Source organism: Protopterus annectens, chromosome 12.part0 (genome assembly GCF_019279795.1).
Source record: "Protopterus annectens isolate FY-2018-M chromosome 12.part0, PAN1.0, whole genome shotgun sequence".
NCBI lineage: Eukaryota > Metazoa > Chordata > Ceratodontiformes > Protopteridae > Protopterus > Protopterus annectens.
This window is the reverse complement of record NC_056746.1, coordinates 587,981,354-588,001,372: the sequence shown is the minus strand read 5'-3', so window position 1 is coordinate 588,001,372 and position 20,019 is coordinate 587,981,354. Positions and strand designations below refer to the sequence as shown.

General features: G+C 47.4%; 1 protein-coding gene across 1 annotated transcript in view; it reads right to left on the bottom strand.

Annotated features, from left to right (window-relative positions):
* Positions 1–20,019, bottom strand: part of LOC122816730 — a 2,226,031-nt gene that overhangs the window by 1,806,267 nt on the left and 399,745 nt on the right. The window contains exon 6 of the mRNA XM_044089722.1: positions 5,021–5,171. Coding sequence (XP_043945657.1) covers positions 5,021–5,171 — 151 coding nt within the window. The remainder of the gene's footprint in view (positions 1–5,020; positions 5,172–20,019) is intronic.

Sequence of the window (20,019 nt, the reverse complement as noted above, 5' to 3'; positions counted from 1 at the left end):
CACAGGCTATATCGTTTGATCAAGAAATCTACCAGTGGACACTTAGACCAGAAGTGCCTATCCATGAGCAGCAGGAGAAGTTTAACTGATTTCCTGGGAATGGTTTTGGAAAAGGTACAGTTCCTGCTATGGCCCCACACCATAAACGATAATTAAAGTAAACACAGACAATCAATATGCTACAAACTTTAATAAAAAAAGGAACTAGCACCTTTGAATAAAAAGTCCTTCAAGCATCCTGCCATAGCCCACTTGGAGACAAATCAACAAGGAGATTGGCAGGAGGTAGTATTCACAGCAATAAGTCTCAAACAACAACTTTTCATCATGATAGGGCACATATGTGGGCCAAGATCATCTCTGTCACATCAATTCAGGGATCTAGTCAAATCTAATATCTCCAGGAGAGAATGGTGGGATCCCTGTCTTTCAACCAAATTGGTGACAGAGGTGAGAGACTCCATGATGAAGTCAATGTGCCTGCCCTTCCCATGTCAGCTCTTTGGGAACTTTGGGGGCAGGAATTGGACTCCACAGAGAACTATGATTTCAGTTTTTTTGAGGATATCTACTCAGCTCTAACCATGGCTGAGACAGATTGCTTGGCGTCAGGTGCTGGAACAGACACAGCTGGAGTCTGTACAAATACTCTCGGCAGTCGTCATTTTCATAACTTCAAAGGATAATCCCATACTGGCTGGAACACAGAAGCACCAGCCAGAGCCACATACAACCCCCGGGGGTAAACACAAGTGCCACTGAGGAAGGAGGCCAGGGGACCAATGAACTGGAGGGCTTCAAAAAGATCACAGTAGACACCTCAAAGGCAAAAACTCAAATACTGGAAATGGAACCAAAGGCATTGGCCACAAGGGGTTGGTCCCAAGTCTCAAACATCATCAAGAGGTCTCATCATCAAGTGATTAGGGTGCAAAGACCCCAGTGCTGTGGTCAAAGGAACAATCTGTGCCAGGTGCACAGACTCGAGGAACTGTTTCACCTATGGTGCCAAAACACAGTCCAGGGAAAACAGCTTGGATGGGTGAGGAAAGGCCAAGCTCTATCAGCCCCTGAAACTGAATCGGATGACACCCATCTTAATCCGTGTCTTCAAAAAGGCCATGATCATAAGTTCCCAATAAGCATCTAACACACTCCTGAGGGACCTGAAAGACCTTAGTGAAGAAGTTGAAAAGAGCCTAGAAATGAATTGAGGGAGCTCCCTCTCAAAAGGTGTCTGACTGACACTTGGGTGACCAATCCAGAATCAAAATAAGTTCTGACTGAATTGATGCCGGTGGAAGGGGGGGGGGTGTTATTTCTGGCCCAGAATGAGGAACCAACTCCATTTTCAACACGTTTTGAGTTGGAGGGCAGCAGCCTCTGCCTTCCTCTTTTTTGATTCAGTGCCTTTTCCTTTTTCTCTGTCTTTTCTTTTTTCTTTTCTCTATCATTCTGCTTCTGCTTTAGTTTCTCCTTTTCTTTCCTGGATTCCTCACATAATGGGTCCTGAGAAAGCAAACTCTTGAGGATTACTTTATTTCTTCAATCCGTCAAGTAGCCAAGGTTGAAAGCTTGCAAGATAGAGCATTCACCGGATAAGGGCTATGGCCACAGGCACATCGTGTAGAGTTTGTGGGTGTCCTGAGGCAGAATCTTATGGCGACATTTAGGACATTTCCAAAAGTTCTTTTCAGGAAGCTCTAACTCCACTCTCAGTACAAAAAAGGAATCATGCGCATATACATGTCAGAGAGAAATCTAAAGCAACAGAACAGTTAAGACCATCAAAGTAACAAAAAGTCAGCAATGCCAATCACCAGTGCTAATAAACGAGTTCTTCTATCATCCCTAGAAAATAAAAACAGAAGGAATGATTCACAGCCAAAAGGTCAGTAGGTCTCTCACCTACACGATGAGAGAAAAAGAAATAAAAGCCCTTAAGAAGATCTCTCACCTACACGATGAGAGAAAAAGAAATAAAAGCCCTTAAGAAGATAAGACATTGGGTGGAAAATGATAAAAAGGAACTTTAAGGAGAAACACCTCAAAAACTGAATAATAAGGATTCAATAAACTACAGCAACAGAGACAGAACACTTAGCTATATAGCCATCCAGTCTTGGAAGTGGAAAACAAGATCTGAGAAAAGCACCTACCCTGGAAGATTATGGCAAGGACAAGTTTAAAGAAGCTCAAGCCTAGATTGGAACCACTAAGTGCCCCAAAGATCTATTGGTCAGATTGAACATAATGGATGAATAGGATCTTTTTTTTTTTTTTTTTGAATATTTTAAATTCATCATCTTCAGGCTTCTAGCTTGTTCCCTGATGTTTCCATCCTCCATGGTTCTGTTCCTCACACGTTTGCTGATTTTAGATTATGACCCCTTGCTGGGAGGGTCCTCCTCTATAACAAAGTCCACAAGCTCAAACAGAAGTATAGATCATCATGCATCATGACAGGAACTGGCACAGGCAACAGTTATGACACTGCATCTCAATAAGGTGTTTGTGTGTGTTTAGCCACAAGTCCTCTCCAACAAGGGTCAAAAACCCTGTAGATAGAGCAGTCAAGACTGACATCACATGGAGGGTGGAAGAATACTGGCATTATGGACAGGGTAGCTTTGCCTACATGGTGATGAGCTCCTAAATGCACTCCCTACCTTTTTGCTTGCTTGCCAACAGTTCTTGGTCTCCACTAAAAACTACAACGTTAAATATACCCCAGCATACTCCTACATCCTGTCAATAAGATAACTAAGCAGGCATAAGTGCTGTCATTTTTTTCCCCAAACACATGTTCTCTCCGAGTCATGGTCAGTGCTGCAGTGCTCTATGCTACAGAACTGAATTATATAGTTTATCATGACATAAAATAGGTTCATAGTTTAGTACTAGGCTAACTGCCCTTGTGAACCATTTTAAGCCAAGCCAATTACCCCATGTGAAAATCAAACCCTGCACCTTGTGGCTGTAAGGCAAACACCTTAACCATTATGCCAACCTCCCACTGAGACTAAGTCTATCTGGCCTGCACTCAAAAAACTACAGCTAACAGATGCCAGCTCTCTCATTTTTCCTCCTCTAACTCCATATGATACAAACTTTTTAAAAAATATTGCACTTTTTTGGCATCTATAAGCTATTCTGCAGCCAGTCACATCCACCCATCACCCTTTCAATGAAGTGATGCCTAATCGTCAAGTTGATCTTATCTCCCCTTATTCTGGACAGCATGCCCTTTTTCCTATCTGCCCCGTTACTGCTTTCTTTCCAGCCTAAGGTACCCCAGTCATATCCCTCCTTTTCCTTTTCTCTCTTCTACGTAAAACAAAGTCTCTGCTCATTCAACATTCCCATTGGCTGCTTCATTATAATGGTTGCTATCCTCTGTACCTTCCTTCAGCATTCTCACCCCATTCTCCCTGTAAAGTTTCCAAAAACTGTACACAGTACTGGAGCCGCGAACTCAAAGGTTTAGTACAGGGGCAATTCATAATTGTATTACTGGGTACTATACCATACTGGATACAGACTAACACAACATTTCTTTTTGCTGTCCCACTTCAGCTCTTAGTCTGACTGTTCATGACTTCTATAACAATACAATCTGTGCCAAATTACTGACTTGGTTTCACACACGAAATTATCAGCCACTCCTCATTCAATGACCCATTCAACTCCTCTACTGGTTGGATGCAGCCATACTGCAAAATAAATTAATTTGAAATATGGAATTTTAAAAGTTGAGTTGAGCAGGGGGAATAGTAGAATCTACATGAGCCATCATCCACTGGCAGTTGAATTACTTTTTTAAATATCACCCCCATATCTGCCATGCAACATCATCAATGTATATAAACTGCATAGGAAAAATTGGTGCATGCCTCCAAAATATGCAGTACAGCTAGTGTCCTCTATTTCCACTGGGTCTCCATCCCTCACCAAGCAACCCCACCCCAGCATATGAGAGCAAGTAAAACTACTCTTCTGTGGAAGCAACACCATCCAATTCATCAACTCTTCAGAAATCAGAACTGTCCTTCTCTTTTTCATACTCTTGAGATAGACTCATCCTTCCTTGAGCATGTAGGCTGAAATGCATCTGTCACCTGTTAGACTATGTCCCTCATTCTGCCAAGTTAATGGCTACACTTGTACTTAAATAAGATGCTACCTCACTGCGTTTGTTTTTATCAACAAAGACATTGATTTACTATTTCATGCCAAAGCTCCTTAAGCCAAACAGTTGCTTCACATGACCTGTATATAAACAACAACTTCACCCTCAACTTGCAGACATCCAGTTTCTGAATACTAGCAGTTTTTCCTGCAAGTAATTTTAGGAACTTGCAAAGGCAAACGATGTGCAACTAACAGTTTTAAAGAGAATAAAACCCATAACATGATGTCAAAATCTAACAACAACAAAAGGAAATGACTGCACTGAGGAAAAAGGGATCAGGGGAAGACAAGAAAGGGATTCTAATTTAATTCAAAGGTAGTCAGTCTTCTGAATTCACAGTTTCAAGTTAGCCAACCAGACAAGCAGAGTGTATGAAATGCTTGTATTTTACAAAACTAATGACAGCTAGAACCTCAAATATGTTGTTGTGTCTTTTGGCTTTTCCCGGTTAGGGGACGCCACAGCGGAACTCTGTTCCGCTAATGATTGGCAGTTGATTTTTATGTGCTGAGTTGCCAGCCCTAACGCACAACCTTCAACAAAGGTACGCCCATTCACGCATGTTTCCACGCAGAAGATGCTCTATCTGAGAGTCGAACCGGTCAGCATCTTACTGTGAGGCGACAACGCTACCGCAGCACCACCACCGCGGATGGAACCTCAAATAAGCAAAAAATAAATAAATAAAATGAAAAAGTTAGTTTAGTAAAGTTTTTAACATCAAGGTAAGGGATGTTCAACATGCCAAGTTCTACTTGCAGAGAAAGAAGTTTTTTCATTGCTGTAAATATTAATGATTAAACATGCCTCAAAAACTGTATAGCTTACCACCACGTCGAAGGTCAGTATCAATCTCTGTGAGATCAAAGTTGAATATAGTGAGAACACCAGCTAAAGCAGTATCCCGTTGAGCCTTCCAGTACTTGCTTTTATTATGTGCATTACAATGACACAGAGAAACAACCGTCCAGAATTCACACTACACCAAAAGAAGAAAATGCAACAATTACTTGACACTGTTGTATAAATAAACTTGGCTGAATTTATAACAGTTAAAAGTTCTGTTCTGCCTTGGATATTCATCATTTCTGCACAGTAGCAAACATGCTTTCTAAAAGTTGAAGGAAAAAAGTACAGTTTTGTACCTACCATAAATGTAGATGTTCGAGTGTATACCCTGCTTCAGTCATCACACTTGGGTTATCCTGTCATCAGGCGGTCCCGCAGTTGGCCAGAATTCCAAAGTCTTGGTCCTGCGACGGTTGCTGTCGCTTCTTCCCTGACGTCAGTGCGCCAGGTGTATACAAGAGGCATCCAATGCCATTTTCTTCAGTTTTTCTTGCCCCAGATGTCAGGTGTCCCCCTAAAAGGTGGTCAAGTAGCTAGTACCAATAATAAAAGTTTAGCACAAGCAAAACATCCCTCCAGCTATAAGCAAATACACCACAAAGGTTGTATCACTTTTTAAGGTATTGAAAGGTTTTAGTTAGGTCAGAGGGGATGGAGGGAGGGTAACCTGGACTGCAGCAGGGTATACACTCGAACATCTACATTTATGGTAGGTACAAAACTGTACTATGTTCATCGTGTTACCCTGCTGCAGTCATCACACTTGGGTAGAATCCCAAAGCTAAGGATGGGAGGTGGAGCCAAACAGGCTTAGAGGAGGCTAGAAGGCCCTGCAAAACTGCAGTGGTGAAGCCAGCTCTAGACTTAGAGTAAAGTGGTAAGTGATAGTATTTGGTGAAGGTGTGTACTGAACTCCAAGTTGCAGCTTCCAGAATATCCTTGGTTGGCACCCTCCTGAGGAAGGCTGTAGATGTAGCTGCTGCCCTGGTAGAGTGGGGCCTTATGCTAGCAGGAAAGTACAGTTTTGTACCTACCATAAATGTAGATGTCCGATAGATATGCAACTGCAGTCATAACATATGGGTTGTCCTGCCTCAGGCAGCCCTCGGTCGGCCGAATTCCAAAGTCTGGGTCCGGCGTCGGCTGGTGTCGCCTCCTCTCCGACGTCACAACGGCTGGAGTATAAAGGCATCGGCCGACGCCATCTTCTTCAGTGTTTCTTGCCCCAGATGCCAGGTGCCCTCCTAGGAAGGCTAAATTTGGCAAATGGATAAAAATAATCCCAAACATGCACAACAGTAATAAACAGATACACCATAGGAAATACCCCCAGCGAATGGGAAAAAGGGGTAGGGACCCAAAAAGAAGGATACAGAGGGGTAGGAGGGTGGGAAAATCCGACTGCAGTTGCATATCTATCGGACATCTACATTTATGGTAGGTACAAAACTGTACTATGTCCTTCAAGAATGCAACTGCAGTCATAACATATGGGTTGAATACCATAGCCAAGCTGGGGGAGGATGGACCTATGATAAGGATGGTGTAGCTAAAATCCCTTGCAGGACTGCCGAAGCAAAGCCTGCTCGGGATCTGGAGTATAAAGGCAGGTTGTAGTGCTTGGTAAATGTATGCACGGAGCTCCATGTAGCAGCCTCTAAAATGTCCTTTGTTGCCACTCCTCTTAGGAAAGCTGTGGAAGTGGCTAAAGCTCTGGTGGAATGTGGCCCAATATTGGCTGGCACACCTTTTCCATGGAATGAATAGCAGAATCTGATGCAATGTCCAATCCATTTTGAAATTGTTTGTTTGGAGATTGCTTTTCCTTGTACTCCAGCAGCATAGGATACAAACAGTTGGTCAGACTTTCTGGTGGCCTTAGTTCTGTCCAAGTAGTAACGCAGTTGTCTGTGTATGTCCAAAGTATGCAGAAGTTTTTCCCCCCTATTTTGAGGATTGGGGAAGAATGTAGGCAGGTGAATAGCTTGATTTAGAGACACCCTGGAAATAACTTTTGGCATGAATGTAGGATTTGTTCTTAGAGAAACTCTGTCTTGATGGAAAATGAGGAAGGGAGGCACTGCCATGAGTGCCTGTATCTTCGAAACTCTTCTTGCAGATGTGACTGTCAATAAGAAGACCGTCTTCCATGAAAGAAATTGCATTTCTGAAGTTGCTGCTGGTTCAAATGGAGGAAGAGTTAATTTTTCCAACACATAATTGAGGTCCCATGCAGGTATTGGCCGTTTTCTTGGAGGTTTGATGTTCTTTATCCCTCTTAGAAACTGTCTAAGCAGAGGATGTGTAAACACTGGAGGGTCACAGTTGCATTTTGCTGAGATTGCTGAGGCATGAATCTTTATTGAAGAGTATGAGAGTCCAGTATGAAATAGTTCTGCCAAGTAATCTGATATCTGAGGTATACTTGGTAATGCTGTGTCCTGACCCCTGTTGGCACTCCAGATGCTGAATCTCTTCCACTTGGCTGAATAGGTTTTTCTGGTGGAAGGTCTGCGCGATTCCAGCAAGATCTCTTGAACTGATTTGGAAAGAGAGTTAGGAGGAGGAATCAAGGTAGCCTCCAGGCTGTCAGATGTAATGTTTTCAGGTCTTGATGTACAGTCCTGTAATTGTGTTGTGTTAGGAGCAGGGGCCATAGGGTCAGAGGCCATGGTTTGGTCCGAGTTATGGTCAATAGCAATGGGTACCAGTGTTGCCTTGGCCAGTCCGGAGCGATCAAGATGCCTGTTGGTTGTTCTGCTTTGATCTTCAGTATCACCTTGGTCAGCAGAGGCAGAGGGGGGAATGCATAAATTTTTAGAGAATTCCAGCTGAAAGAGAGAGCATCCGTTTTCCAGGCTAGAGGATGGTGTGTACTTGTGCAGAACTTTTCCAGGTGATGAATTAAGTGGGAAGCAAAAAGATCTACGTACGGTCTTCCCCATGTCTTCGTCAGTTGAGAGAAAATGTGAGGGTGCAGCATCCATTCGTGTGGATCCACAAAATTTCTGCTCAGCTTGTCCGCCAGTACATTGTCCTTGCCTGGTACAAACTGGGATTGCAAATGTATCTTCAGACTCAGAGATTTTTCCCAGAGAAGCATTGTTAGTCTGCAGAGGGGATTAGAATGAGTGCCTCCCTGCTTGTTTATGTACCACATGACAGTGGTGTTGTCTGTCCTTATTAGCAAATGTCCTTGTTGCAGTGATTTTTCGAAAGTTTCGATTGCATGTATCACTGCCAACATCTCCTTTTGGTTTATGTGCAGATGTCTTTCCTTTGGCGTCCACAGACCTTGAATGCATCTGCCCTCCATGTGCGCCCCCCATCCATGGTCTGAGGCGTCTGTTGTAATCATTTGGCCTGCTTGAGGTCTGTTGAAAGACATGCCTTTGTTTAGCTGACTGGCTTGAGCCCACCATAAAAATTCCTTTTGCAGACATGGAATAAGTGGGATTATGTCCTCTAGGCTTTGGCTGTGTTGAGACCATAAGTTTTTTAAATACCACTGCAGCTTTCTCATATGAAGTCTTGCCAAAGGTATCAGAAGGATGCAAGATGCCATGAACCCCAGGGCCTGCAGGATTTTCCTTGCAGTCAGCTGGGAGAGTTTTGCTAGGCCTTTGAAATATTCTGGTAAATGCTGTTGTTTTTCCTCTGTGAGGTAGGCCATTTGGTTTTCTGTGTCCAGTTTGGCTCCTAGGAAGATAATCTGTTGGGATGGCAGTAGTTGTGACTTCTGAATGTTGACTGTGTATCCCAAGGCCTGCAGTAGATGCATGACATGGTCCAAATTTTCTTTTAAGGTTTGTTTGTTGTCTGCTTGTATAAGGCAGTCGTCCAGGCAGGGGTATATTTGAATCCCCTGTAGTCAGCAGTGTGCCACTACTGATGCCAGGCATTTCGTGAACACTCTGGGCGCAGTAGATAAGCCAAACGGCAATGCTGAGAATTGATAATGCTCTGTCCCTGCAAGAAATCTGAGGTATCTTCTGCAGCTTTGTCTGATTGGGACATGCAGGTATGCCTCCTTGAGGTCCAGAGTGACCAGCCAAGACCCTTTGCCCAGCATGGGAAGGAGTTGCTGCAACATCAGCATTTTGAACTTTGGCACCATGAGAAAAGTGTTTAGAGTTGACAAGTCCAGTATGGGTCTCCATTTGTTTTCTTTTCTTGGAACAAGGAACAGTCTTGAATAAAATCCCTGGCCTTGCTCCTGAGGAGGAACCCTTTCTATTGCTTTTAAACTTAACAGCTTGGAAACTTGAGTGAGCGCCTCTGTCCTTTGATGATGTGGCAGGTTTGGCATGCCTTGTCTTATTGGTAATGTGTGGAAGTGGAATCTGTAACCTTTGTCTATCAAATCCAGAATCCAGTTGTCCTTGGTTAAAATATGCCAGTTTTGAGAGAATAAGGATAATTTTCCGCCCAAAGGTACTTCTCTCTGAACCTTTGTAGGCGGTACGAAAGACAAGTCATGCGATTGTCCTTGTGGTGCAGCTGAACTGTCTGCGCCACTTCTTTGATTTGGAGGTTGCCATTGGCGGCCCCTGTAAGATCCTCTGTATTGCCCTCTACCTCGAGCACGTCTGCTTTTTCCCCTTTGAAACTTGTCTGAGCCAGGGAAGGACCAATTCTTTGAGGGCCAGTTTCTGCTGAATCTGGGTGGCTGAACCTGAAGGAAATCCTTGACTGTCTGTACTGACTTTGCTTTTTCCTCTATGGATTTTAGTACATCTTGTGCATTAGCATCAAAAAGCTTCTGTTTTTCCAGAGGTGCATCAAGTAATTAGAAGTTATGTACTCACCATAACGTTCCATCTGAGTAGGTGTATTCATTTGTCTGCAACCTGTGGGTTATGGATCCGATATCGGATCCGAACCGGCATAGTTTTCCAGCTATGGATCCAAGCTCTCTCTCCTCCCTCACTCCATAATGCTGCCTGCTCTCCCTCATGACCTCAGATCAGTGCCAAAGCAAAAGCACCAATCAAAAGAAAGGTAAAGTAATATGCAGGAAGGAAAGGCCAGGGCCAGGATAGGAGCTGGAGGATGCACACACATAAATGAATACACCTACTCGGGAGGCGTTATGGTGAGTAGTACATAAAATCTCTAGTAGGATTCATTATGTCTGCAACCCTATTAAGTCTTGGGCGCCATCATGGGAAGGATATTTCCGCAGCACACACTGAAAAGGATGCTCTAACCCCTAGATGCAAATCCAACAGTGAGAGAAATAAAATGTATGAGATGAGCCCACGTAGCTGCTGCTGCAGAAATATCATCTAGTCCTGAAGGAAGGCCTAAGTGCTGCTGAGCTGGGCGGACCCGGGAATGTGAACTGGGAACGCACCCTCGAACCTGGCCCTCCTGCAATCGCCATGAAATAAAATAAAATGCACAGTGAAATCCAGCGGAAAGGAAAACTTTGGAAATTGGTTGAATTTTTTGAACATTTGGAAACAGCTGGTCGGATTGCCTATGACCAGCTGTCCTGTTGAATAAAAACATCCTGCCTGTGTAGCCTATATTAGGTATTGTTAGTGAGTGTAGCCTAATTCACATCTTTTGTTTTCATACTTAGGATTGATGTTTAACCATGTTTTGATTGTTGCAGAAGAGATGAGGAAGCTTAGTTGGAGGAAGGAAGGACCTGATGGTCCTGAGGGAGAAAGAAAATAAAGATTGAAAGCAAGAGTTCAGAAACTCTCTTGGCTGAAAGCTGGCTAGACAAAGAGCTGATGGCTACCAAATTGAGTCTGATCCAAGCCAGATAGGACGAGAGAACAAGGAGGCGCCTGCACCCAAGGGTCCCTGGAGGGAGGACTTGCAAGAAGAAAGGCTGGAAGGAAAGTACCTTAAGTTATTTTTGCAGGAGCTGAGGAAAGTAAGGAAATTTAGAGTCTTGTCCAATTTTGAGAAAGGATTAGACTCTTGACCAATGTGTGAAGAGTTGAGAAATTGCCACACTTGAACTTGAGAAAACTGCAAACTGTGCACATCAAGGGAGAGAGTTAGAAAATCAAGCACTTCGGGAGGCTGGAAAAACAAGCGTCTAGTGGCTTTGCCGTGCCTCTAGCCCACCTGAAGCGTTGCATTTTTCCAAAAAGCCTTCACGAAATTGGAAATTGGGGAGGGAGTCACCATAGCCTAACTGGTGAAGAAATACCGGGAGTCCCGGCTGAGTGATGGGAGGAGAGATCAAGAGGTCAGCTTCCTGGCTGTCCAGGTTCGGTGGAGAAGGAAGAGAGGGATGGGAGATCTATGGGTGATGGGATAGGAATGGGAAGGGAAACCTTGCGAGAGAAGGCACTGAGGAGAATGAAATCAGAGGGCAACCCAGCGAGCAATGCGATGATTCTGCAACCCACCCGAGAGGCTTTCTGAAGAGCTTGCAGCATCAGAGGGCCACGTGAGGCAAGGGTGACAGGCATTCAGAAGAGAGGGTGGGGCAAAAATGCACCATGAAGGGTTCCCACAAGCACTGAGGGAAGCGAAAAACGCCCGGAAAAAACCGAGGGGAGGTTCAAAAACGGTGCGAAGGGGTTCCCCACTGTCGCGAATATGAGGGGACCGGCCGCGAATGTCGTTGAGGACACCAAGAAGCGATTGACAGGGCTAGTGATTCTGAAACTGATAATAGCGTGTAGAGGTGAATGTTGTTCCCAATGCTATGATGCCGAGGAGAATGACATCGACAAAGAGGGAATCGCCTTTGTTCCAAGGAAGACAATCAAGTTGTTGTAGCACAGACATTGTTGTACCCAGACCTTATTTGTGTTGCAGGGAATCTCAATGTGTTCCGTGCTCAGATAAGTCCTAAGCATAAGTGACCCCAAGCGAGAAGGAGGCGTCCGTGGTCTGAATGGCGAGTGGGAGAAGAGGACTGTGGGGCCGCCAAAGTCGCCCCCGGAGGTGGGGCACACCGAGAGAGGGACCGCCACCAAACCGTGGACCCGCTATGAGATCCTGCTAGGGGGGAGAAACGAGTGAGCCCACGTACTGGGGACAGTGGAGAGAGGGGATGCTCACAGCCTGGCAATGGAAGGGAGAGCATTGGCTGGCACAGGATAAGGATGCACCACTGTGACCCGCTCCGCTGGACTGTAGAATGATGAAAGAATGGCCCGCAAGCCCTGTGGACCTAGAGAAGTGGAAGCACTGAGGAATGCGGACAGGCCTTCAATGGAAGCTTGCCCCTATGGCGAATGGAGAAGCTGAGTGAGTGCCAGGAGGGACTTGTTTCGCTGAACAACTCCGATGAGAACTCTTGTCCTTGAAGTAGATAGCCCCCTGTCTGGGGGCTAGGCTGGCGTGGTGCCATGGTGGACTTGTTTGTGTTTTTTGTTGAGAGCAGAAATGGGCTGCCATGGCGAGAGGAGTCTCAAAGGAGAGAAAGTGAGTGCCAGACACGTCCAGGAGAACCGGTAGTTGCACCACTGAAAGCCGGGCGGTAAAACTACACCTGCGGCTCGTGGGATGTGGTAGCTGGGGACCTTGACCCTGGGGTGGCAAGGACAGTGGCGGTAGTGAGGAACTCTGGCCGAGGCTTGGAGCGGAAGATGGGGCCTCCTGGACGTCTGTCCATTAGGAGGGGTAGGATGAGCCCCCTTGCCCCAACAGGATGGGCAGCCCAGTGGCCAGATAGAAGAAGAGAGAATGGGTAGCAGAGTGACCAGGGAGCTTTTTTCTTGGGGGAGGTTAGATCGAATTTTTCTCTGGAAGCCTTTTGGATTTTTCCCGGGTTTGGCACCTAAAAGAACCTGCAGTCTGGTCTGGGATCGATCTATGGATCTGGGGGGATACCTAGATTCCTCAGCGATTCCGGGAAATGGCTGGTCCCGGGTGGGCAGGTGGCTGAGCGTCTGACACAGCCCAGAGTGAAGGAAAGGAATCACGTCCAGAGGGAGGATGCGGGGAGGACCAGGAGAAAAGGTGTGCTGGACTCCCTCTCGATGATTGGGATCCCCCCATCCCTCCTCCTGCCTCAGGCGGACTGGTTGTCCTCTCCCAGGTGGGACCCCTGCACCCGGAGAAAGGTTCCTGCCTCCTTTTTTCTCAAGGTTCCTGCCTGGGGTGCAGACCTGTCCTCCCCTGCAGACAGGCGTCTCGTCCTCCGGGTCCTCTCTGCCTGCCCGGAACCACGTTTCACATGCTCTTCTGACATTTCTGCGTTACAGGGCCAGGGCTCGAAAAAGCCAGTGAGGCCGGCAGAAGTGCCTGACTGGCGTCCTCTGGGGTTCTGCTCCGCGCCAGCCAGCGTCTTGAGTGCTTTGCTCCCTTGGTCTGCGCAATGACCTGGCCTATCTTGCCGCAGAAGAGAACAGAGAAAAAGCGCAGATGCCGAAATCCACTGACAGCACCACATAATAGACCTGCAGCCGGACCGTGGCGCCTCTGCAGAGACTGGCAGTGCATGTCCCTAAGCCCTGCGTGACGAGTAGCCCTTGCCTGCGAGGTGGAGAGTAGCTCTCTGAAGCCAGAGTGGAAGGACAGAGATAGTGCATGCATCAGCTGCTGGTCCCTCTGAAATGAATCCTGGCAATGGACTCCATTTTATCAGAAGGTCGCAAACTGATCCTACGGTGTCCCAGTCCTTCCCAGCCTGTCCGCATCAAAGACGGTGAGGAACTGGACTTAGGACCGAGCCAACCCCCATGATCCGCCGCCATCAACATGCGTCCGAGGAGCACTGGGGCGAATGGAGGCCAGCCTTCGTCTCCGGCCGCCATCAAGAATGGTGACCGTGGAGAGACCTTCACTCCAATAGGTCCTGTCTGCGGTGTAAGGTCCTATCAGGTTTACCAGGATTAAAGGGGTTTGCTGTCCGAAAGTGTCCGGTTGTCAGAGGTAGTCTGGCCCACAAAGGTCCACAGGGGACACCGGAGAGGTAGACGGCAACCCAGGGCCAGGGCACAGGTCACGGGACTTCCAGGAGAAGACTTGGGCTCGGTGACCGTGCGAGCAGAGTGAGACTCCAAGTCCGAGACTTCAGTAGAGACAGCCCTCGGGGTAGTCGCCTTGCCTTGGGGCAGAGCCGAGACCTCCCGGACTCCAGAATGGTAGGAGCAGTCAGGCCTCAGGGGCAACAATGTACTTCGTGCCCACTCGGGGGGCGGAAGACCCCAGTCAAGCTCCGACACCAGGCAGGCAGAGCACTGGTGGGAGGGGTGGGAGGGAGCCGGGGGCTGATGGGTCCGGAGACCTCGAGGCGGCCCAGAGGGGCGGGCCCAGTGCAGGCTATGACCGGGGTCCGGAGCGGATACAAGCCGGCTCTCAGTTGCTCGAGAGCCCTCCGGGAGGAGAGGGCCACTCGGAGGATCCGGCTAATCGGCTCCGCACACAAGCGGCTGGATCGAGCCCTCCCAAGCGATCCGGACGGCGCATTTTCGAAGATCGAGGACGCGCGCACCGGGTGAATCTGCCGGCCTCGAAGCGGTGGCCTGGAGCGACTCCTACTCGCCCGGCTCGAGGGTGCGAGGTCGCTCCTGCTCGAACCGGGAAGCGGCATCGGAGAACTAATCAACGCGGAGCTCCACATCACCCAGTTCCCGAACCTTCGCAGCTCCCATCTGCATCTGGGGGGGCGAAAGTGGGTTCAGCACCCATAAACGGGGTCGAGAAGAGCTCCCCCGAGGCAAGGCACCTCTCCCTGTCCTGGGCGGAGAATGGGTCCCCAGCATCCGTCCAGGGATGGGCAGAGGTTCCTCCTCAGGACCCCGAGGGAAGGGAACAGGGCCCCCGGGAGCCGTCCGATTGAGACGACCTCGAGCCAACTTGGAGGTCGTGCTCCCTCAGTGCCTGGGGATGAACCCTGGGCCGCGCCGCAGGAAGGAGAGAGCCGCGGGGAATTAGAGGGCTCTTCATGAGTCCTGGGCGGGGTGAGGAGCTTGTCGGAGCCGGCGATAGCGGTGCTGACAGCCCTGGCCTCCTTCCCAGTCCCCTCACCAGCTGGGGGGTGGGCTTAAGGAGGCGGTAAGGCAGGAGGCACTTCCCTAGGCCTCCACGCACTCTAGTGACCAGTCCCGAAGACCAAATGTCGAGAGCCTGGAAATTAAATTCCCGACTAAAACAGCTGACCCCCTGCCCCCCGCCACAAAACTTTGTGAAAAGTTAAAGAAGAACCCAAAGAAGAACAGCCAGAGGTGGCCTGGCCACGGTGAGAGCAGCTAACCAACCGAGAAGTAAGTTACTTAAAACAAACAGTAGAGAAAAAGCCACAAGGCAGCAAACTCTACACATCTGCAGGAAGGGGAAAAAAGTAAAGCCTGTAATATAGAAAAGTAAAGCAATAAAATCCAATACACTATCATAACCCACAGGGACACATAAAATATTAAAAGAAAAAAAAAACTAACTAAAAAACAGTCAAAAATGATAGGAAACCTACAAATATGGGAACCAGCTCCTTTAACCAGCGGCAAACAAGGAAACCAAAAAACAAAGGGTAGAGCGGGCGGTAATCCAGAGCTATGAGCTATGAGAAGAACATCCAGTGGCTGAGAGCCAAACAGAAAATGAGGGGATCCATAACCCTGAGGGGCAGGGAGGAGCTGAGAGCTTGCAGAGCTTGGATCCATAGCTGGATCTTTACTTAACGTGGTCAGGCAAAGACTGATCCTTTAACCAAGCATGTCTACGTATCACAGCCCCAGTCATAGCTGCCCTACATGAAGCTTCCAGTGCATCAAAACCACACTGAAGAAAATGGTTATTAACCTGCTGGGTGTTATGTATATGATCCTGCAATGCCTTTTTATCAATAGGCTCAGGGGAGGCTAACTTTTTCTGTAAATCATCCAGGAGAAAATCTTGGTACTGAAACATGTGAAAAAGGCAGTTAAGTGACCTCATAGCTAGGGTAGTAGAGGTGTATACTTTTTTACCCCATCTCTCCAGGGACCTAGCTTCTCTGTCCGCTGGCAGGGGGTTTTTGGCAGAGGAGGTAGCCACTCCCTTGGGGCCCTGTGAAATAGTTTCTAGATCCACAGAGTGGGCCTTAAAAAGGTGCTTGTGAGTGTCAGGGACCCTATAATATCTGTCCGGCTTGACAGGAGCAGGAGGAAGAGAATCAGGGTTAGCACTGGAGTCAGAGAAAACATCATCCAAAACATCCATAACAGGTGGAATAGCCAAAGGTCTGTGCTGAGGAAGCTTGAGGAAGGTACGAAGCCTTTTCCTGGAGTCAGAGAAATCCTGACCCTGCCATTGAAAATGTTCCCTCATGGAATGCAGGACTTCACCAAAAGAGAAATCCTCTGGAGGGGATGCAGAGGGAATTGATTCCTCAGCATCAGAGTCCTCGTAGGCCTGGAAGGATTCTTCTTTGGTATCAGAAGGATCAGAATCCCCAGAGGCTTCATCCAAAGAGAGGTCGTCCGCCTGCTCAGTTCTGGGCCTTTTCTCTGCAGGAGGCTGAGAACCCCTGTCCGGATGAGGCTGAGACCCCCTGATCAGGGAAATAAGGTCTGCAGCCAGAGACATGATCTGCTTATCAGATGAAGGGGCCTGGGCAGCAGGTTTAGGATGGGCCTTGGCCTGACTGGCGGCCTTAGCACGTGCAAAGGCCTTGATAGACATGGATACAGGAGGCCTAGCAGCCCCACGTGCAGGCGTCACCTTGTCCACAGATATGGTGTCGGGTAGATCCAGAACTTCGGTTTCCGGAGGAAAATCAACAACCGGCACCGGAAAGACCTCCAAGACCGAAGGTCGTGTTAACGCTGTGTCGTTGGCCTGGAGCGGTGGATTTACCACTTCCGCAGGGACCGGAGCACTAGCAGAGGGTTTAGGAGTAGCATCGGTAGTGGACGCGGGCCGAGGGTGTCGGTCCCAGTCCTTGCGTTTTTTAGCAGATTGGGTTGTCGGTTGATCCGACGGCATGATATACGCAAAAGATTCACCGAAGAAGTCCTCGGCGAATTCTGCCCGGCGCCTGAGAGTGCGCTTATTAAAGCAAGCACAGGCAGCACAGGCCGAGACGTCGTGGTCTGGGCCCAGGCAAGGAAGGCAGAGAGAAAGAAAGTCCTTATGAGGTATTTGTTTACCACAAGACAAACAATTATTAACTTTCTCAATTTGTTCTGACATCGGCTGAGGCAAGAATAAATGTTCCCCAACGGGGTACTTAGCATTTAGATGACTTCGGTACTGAAAACACAGGAGCTGACCGACCGGCACTTGTGAACTGCTTCTGCTTCAGGCACCGCGTGGCAAGAAAGACTGAAGAAGATGGTGTCGGCCAATGCCTTTATACTCCAGCCGTTGTGACGTCGGAGAGGAGGTGACACCAGCCGACGCCAGACCCAGACTTTGGAATTCGGCCGACCGAGGGCTGCCTGAGGCAGGACAACCCATATGTTATGACTGCAGTTGCATTCTTGACGGACATCTGGTTTTCCATGGTGGGTGTAGCAAAAGTGTATGCAATGTCCTATCCATTTGGAAATGGTCTGTTTTGAGATAGCCTTTCCTTGTGATGCTGTAGCATAGGATACAAAAAGCTAGTCAGATTTTCTGAAAACCTTAGTTTTATCCAAGTAGTAATGTAGCTGTCTGTGAATGTCCAAGGAATGCAGGAGTCTTTCTCCTTTGTTCTGTGGGTTTGGAAAGAAGGTGGGTAAATGGATGGTTTGATTTAGAGCCACACTGGATACCACCTTAGGCGTAAAGGAGGGGTTAGTTCGTAGAGAAATTCTGTCTTGATGAAAAATGAGGAAAGGCTCTACTGCCATTAGTGCCTGAAGCTCTGAGACTCTTCTGGCTGAAGTAATTACTAGCAGCAGGGCAGTCTTCCATGATATAAACTTTAAGTCAGCTGAGAAAGCTGGATTGAAAGGAGGTAGCGTAAGTTTTTCCAGAACAAAATTGAGGTCCCAAGTTGGTGTTAGTGCTCTCCTGGGAGGCCTAATGTTTTTGGCCCCTCTGAGAAACTGCCTTAGAAGTAGATGTGAAAATAAGGGAGGATCCGTGTTGTAGTGAGCTGAAATAGCTGAGGCGTGGATTTTAATAGATGAAAAAGAAGGCCCTTTGTGTAACATCTCAGTTAAATCTTGTAGAATCTGAGGTGTCCGGCTGAAGGGTATTTTGGCCTTTAGCTTGGTTCCAGGCGCAAAACCTTTTCCATTTGTCTGAGTAGGCTTTCCTGGTGCTGGGTCTCCTGGCCTCCAGAATAACATCCATAACAGCTTGTGAAACAGGAGCTGGCTGGTTGCTTAGGTGATTTGCCATGCAGCCAAGTTTAAGGTTTTAAGCTGGCTGTGTAGAATATAACTGTATTGCTGTGTGAGCAGATGAGTAATTTGTGGTAAAATCCATGGTGGGCCCTGGGCCATATTCCTTAATAGTGGGTACCAGTGCTGGCATGGCCAGTCTGGGGCAATGAGTATCATTCGGGGTCTCTCCATCCTGACTTTCAGCAGCACCTTTGTGAGAAGGGCCAATGGAGGGAAGGCATATACTGTGAGCATTTTCCAACTGAATGAGGGTGCGTCCACTTTCCAAGCTTGATGGTGAAATGTCCTTGTGCAAAAGTTTGTTAGCTGATAGTTTTGGGGGCTGGCAAACAGGTCTATGTCTGGGTGCCCCCATTTTTGAGCTATGTGGTGATCCATGATGTTTCTGCTTAGGTCGTCTGCCAATGTGTTCTTTTTTCCTGGCAGGAACTGAGCTTGTAATTGAACTTGGTAAGCCAGTGCTGTGTTCCACAAAGTCATTGCTTACCTGCATAGAAGGTAGGAGTGTGTACCCCCTTGTTTGTTTATGTACCACATTACTGTGGTGTTGTCTGTCCTTATGATAAGCTGTCCTGGATGTAAGAGGTCCTTGAAGGCTGTCAGGGCATTCTGTACAGCTAGCATTTCTTTTTGATTGATGTGCAGATTCCTTTGATCTGCAGTCCATATGCCTTGAACGCACCGTCCTGCCATGTGTGCCCCCCAGGCATAGTCCGATGCATCTGTTGTCATAGTTTGCCTGGCTGGGGGTACGGTGAAAGGCTGAGCCTTGTTGAGGTGACATGCCTGTGACCACCATAGAAACTCCTGTTGAAGGCAGGGAATGAGAGGTATCATTGTTTCCAAGCTGTGGCTGTGTTGAGTCCATACACTTTTTAGGTACCATTGTAATTTCCTCATATGCAGTTTTGTAAATGGTATTTAGTAGTATGCAAGATGCCATGAAGCCCAAGGCCTGCAGAATTTTTCTTCAAGGGAGTTGGGTCTTTGTTGCCATTGTTTTGAAGTACTGAGTTAGTTGTAGTTGTTTGTCTGGCGTCAGATAAGCCATCTGGACCGTTGTATTCAAGCTGGCACCCAGGAATGTCATATTTTGTGAGGGCACTAGTTTTGATTTCTTTTTGTTTATTGTGTACCCTAGGCAACTTAGAAGCTGTTTTACAAAAGCCAGATGTTGTAAGAGAATGTCCTTGCTTTCTGCTTGGATGAGGCAGTCGTCCAGGTATGGGTATATTTGAAGTCCTCTTTGTCTGCAGTATGCAATTACTGGTGCCAGGCATTTTGTGAAGACCCTGGGCGCAGTAGATAAGCCAAAAGGCAGTGCAAAGAATTGGTAATTGGTTGAACCTGCAATGAAACGGAGGTATCTTCTGCAATTTTATCTGATAGGGACATGCAGGTATGCCTCCTTGAGGTCCAACGTTACTAGCCAAGCTTTCTTGCCCAACATGGGAAGAAGCTGCTGTAGTGTTAGCATCTTGAATTTGGGTACTTGCAAGAAGGTGTTTAGAATTGAAAGGTCTAGAATGGGTCTCCAAGCATTGTCCTTTCTGGGAACTAGAAAGAGCCTTGAGTAAAATCCTTGGCCTTGCTCCTGTGTAGGTTGCCAGCTGAATGGCTCTCATGTCCATGAGAGCTGTAATTTGTTTTTGTGCCTCTGCCCATTGATTATGGGGCAGGTTTGGCATTCCTTTTATCCTTGGCAAGGTGTGGAAATGGAATCTGTATCCTTGTGAGATA